The 3,137-nt window shown below is 58.7% G+C and overlaps 3 protein-coding genes across 3 annotated transcripts in view; all 3 read right to left on the reverse strand.

The window, feature by feature from the left end:
• The window catches only part of SLC25A14 (solute carrier family 25 member 14), a 7,487-nt gene extending 7,219 nt beyond the window's left edge, over nucleotides 1-268 (reverse strand). The window contains exon 1 of the mRNA XM_031063439.1: nucleotides 198-268. Coding sequence (XP_030919299.1) covers nucleotides 198-268 — 71 coding nt within the window. The remainder of the gene's footprint in view (nucleotides 1-197) is intronic.
• RBMX2 (RNA binding motif protein X-linked 2) lies at nucleotides 222-2,371 on the reverse strand. Its single transcript, XM_031063440.1, has 5 exons — nucleotides 2,245-2,371; nucleotides 2,091-2,142; nucleotides 1,893-2,022; nucleotides 1,613-1,793; nucleotides 222-1,069 (listed from the first exon to the last, which is right to left on the reverse strand). Exons 1-5 carry the CDS (start codon nucleotides 2,369-2,371, stop codon nucleotides 663-665), a joined length of 897 nt encoding a protein of 298 aa, XP_030919300.1. The 3' UTR covers nucleotides 222-662.
• A 396-nt stretch (nucleotides 2,372-2,767) lies between these two features.
• The window catches only part of RAB33A (RAB33A, member RAS oncogene family), a 1,847-nt gene continuing 1,477 nt past the window's right edge, over nucleotides 2,768-3,137 (reverse strand). The window contains exon 2 of the mRNA XM_005428797.2: nucleotides 2,768-3,137. This exon is cut by the window's right edge and continues 41 nt beyond it. Within this exon, the coding sequence (XP_005428854.2) occupies nucleotides 2,768-3,137 (370 nt within the window).

Raw genomic sequence — 3,137 nt, forward strand, 5'->3', positions numbered from 1 at the left:
AGGAAATTCCCCCTTGCGCCCAGAAGCGGCGCGGACCCGGACCGGAGGGATCACTCGTTATAGAAACCAAATCCAGCTAAAGCCCCTCCTTTCTCCGCCCTGCGAATCCCACACTCTGTCGCTCCCGGTTTTCCAGCCAAATAAGCCTAAAATCAGCGTAAGAAAAACAGATGACACCTCCTCCCTGACCCACCCACAAGAACACTGCTCCCGGGACCAGCTTCTCCCTAACAGGAACTTTTATTAAGAAACCTTTAAACAAATCCATGATAAATCACCCCAACACAGCGATGCAGCCCTATGGATTCATCACAGAATCCAGAAGATGCTGGGTGGGCACAGGGCCCAAACCCGGCCCACGAGGCCAGACGGGACACCCGGCAGCCTCTGCCCCCGGTGCAAGAGGGGGACACCGCCCCAAGGGATTTAGGGAAGGGGAGCATCCTGCTGCTCCCAGCCTTCACTGCTTGACACCCCCCCCGGTCGAAGGACAGATCCCTGTCCCAGCCAGCAGCACAGGGAGCATGGAGAGCCCCGGCCCAGGGTGGGATGAGAGGCAAGGGGAAGCTCCCAGGTGAAAGGTCCAGCCATGGCATCCCAGGAGCTTGGAGCAGGCTCGGGCAGGCTCAGAGCCTCCCTCACCCCAAATGCTCACACAGGGCTCAGCAGCGACCGGAGTCTCTGCCAGAGCCCCGCTCCCTGTGCCTGGAATGGGGCTCCCGAGACCTGCCTCCCCTGGGGGATGCGTCCTGCCGGCTGCTGTGCCCGTCGCCCCTCCTGCCAGCCTCCTCCCTCTTCTCCCGCTCCTCCCAGGAGCCGCTCTGGCCCCTCTGCTCGCGGCAGTTCTTGTCCCCCCTGCTGTCCGAGTGCCGCTGGTGCCGCCGCTGCTCCTCATCCCGCTGCGTCCTGCTCCCGGCGTTCCTGCCGGCGCTCCCGCCAGCATAGCGCTCGTACCCCGGGTCCTCCTTCTCCTTCTTGATCTTGATCCTGGGATGGGGCTCCTCCGTGCTCCCCCGCTTCCCAGCTTGTGGGCTCGACTTTGACCGTTCTACTCTGCTCCGCTGCTTCTCTGGAATTAGGGTTCACATTTCGGGATGGACCAAACTCCAGGAGCAACTTGCTCCTCATGGCTCCCCTGGCACCATCCCAGCTCATCTTCCATTACAAATTCTCCCCCTCCACCCAATTTCTTAGCCTGCTTCCCCCTCAGGGAGATCCCAGTTCACTTCCAATCACAACTTTTTCTCCTCCAGCTGCAGCCACCCCACTTCTCTCTTTAACATTCACATCATGTTCTTCCCAGCAACTCTGGGCATTTCCACACCACTTGGAATGCTGAGAATTTCCAACTTTGCTTTCATTCCCCTTCCTCAGTAATAATGTGATCCATTTGGTGAAAATTACCTCTCCAGACCTGAGGACTCCTCCCTCATGGTTCTCCTTCTCCCTCATTTTTGAGCATCTCCTCAGCACTCTGTAACAACATCTTATTCCCACCCTCATTTTGTACCCATTTTTGTTTCTCCAACCTTCTCTCCACGCCGACTCCAGCCCCCAAACCCTACCAAGGGCACGTCCACCTGGGATACAGCCTGCCAGGAACGCTCCTTACCTTTCTGCTTTTTCACGAGCACATCTTCATCCTCAGACGGGGAGTCGGACGAGGTGTGAGGTGGCGTTTTGACCCCGCAGCCCTTGGCATGGAGGGCTCTAGTCACGTCATCCCAGTCCTCAGACTCCTTGGGGGGCCGGTAGTTGGCCACATGGTCCACGCGGATGGTCCGTCCTTTGATCTGCGGGGCCGGGCTGTCACCGCCGGCTCCCGGCCCCAGGGCCGCTGCCGACGGGAGGGAGCACTCGGGGAGCCACGGCAGCGCCGGAGCTTCACTCACCTTGATCCCATTGAAGTTATCCACAGCCAGGATGGTGCTTCTCTGGTCCTCATAGCACAGGAAGCAGAAACCCTTGGACTTCCCGGTCTTCTTGTCCCGCACGAGGTTGATGTTGACGACCTCGCCGTACCTGTGACAAACACACCGTCAGCACGGCGGCAGCGCCCGCGGCGGCGGGGCCGGGGCTGCGGCACTTACTGCGAGAACACGCAGATGACATCACCCTCGGTCAGCGCGTAGTGCAGCCCGCCTGCGGGAGAGGGAAGGGAAGGAACGGGTCAACAGTACCAGTACCAGTACCGGTACCGGCACCGGTACCGGCACCGGCCCCCGCCCCTAGCCCGGTCCGTACCCACAAAGATCCAAGCGCTGTCCTTGTACTCCGCGTGCCACGACACCGCCTCCTGCACGCCCAGCTCCGCCTCCCGCGCGTTCAGCTCATTGATCAGCTTCACCTTCGTCAGGGAGCTTGCCTTCATTAAGCTTTTGTTTAAAAAAGAAGGGGGAAGGGACTGAAGCATACAGAAATTGCCTCAATAACCCTGCAGCAAACTGCCAGAAAGTTTTCCAAGGCTCTCATGCAATTGAACCTGGTGAAAGGAACCTACTCCCCTAGTCCTGCCCACAGCCCTCTTTAATAAAGTTGCTGGAGGTTAGGGTTTTTTTTTTTCTGAACACTTAATTGTGTAGGTCTCCCAACAAACTGGTGCCAGCCTGAGAGAATTGGAGCTGATGTTGATAGTGGAGAAGGGAAAAAGCCGAGCTGGAGGGAGGACGTTCAGGGGTGCGCGGGAGAGTGGGGACCAGCAGGCTCCAGTTTCCACTGCTGGCCAGTGTACAGAAGTCACCAGTTATGATTGGGTTACAGCTCATGACTATTTAGACTTGGACATGGACTTGAAGCCACTCTCCGTGTCCCGGCAGGGCAGCGAGCGCTGCGCCTTCAGCCGGCACACCAGGCACATGAAAATCGCGTCCACGTTCTGGCTTTCCTGTGGGTCCTTGGCCGAGGTCTCAAACAAAAGCATGTTGTGAGCGTCGGCGAACTTGAGGGCCAGGCTGGATGGCACCTGGATCAGGTCCTTCAAGTCACACTTGTTCCCCACGAGCACCCTGGGGACGAGCGGGGGCACCGCGTGCCCATTGCACTCCTCGATCCACGTCTTGAGGTTGGTGAAGGAGCTCATCTTGGTCACGTCGTACACGAAGACCACGGCGTGCACGTTGCGGTAGTAGTGGTCCACC

The sequence above is a fragment of the Geospiza fortis genome, unplaced genomic scaffold, assembly GCF_000277835.1.
Source record: "Geospiza fortis unplaced genomic scaffold, GeoFor_1.0 scaffold412, whole genome shotgun sequence".
Taxonomy (NCBI): domain Eukaryota; kingdom Metazoa; phylum Chordata; class Aves; order Passeriformes; family Thraupidae; genus Geospiza; species Geospiza fortis.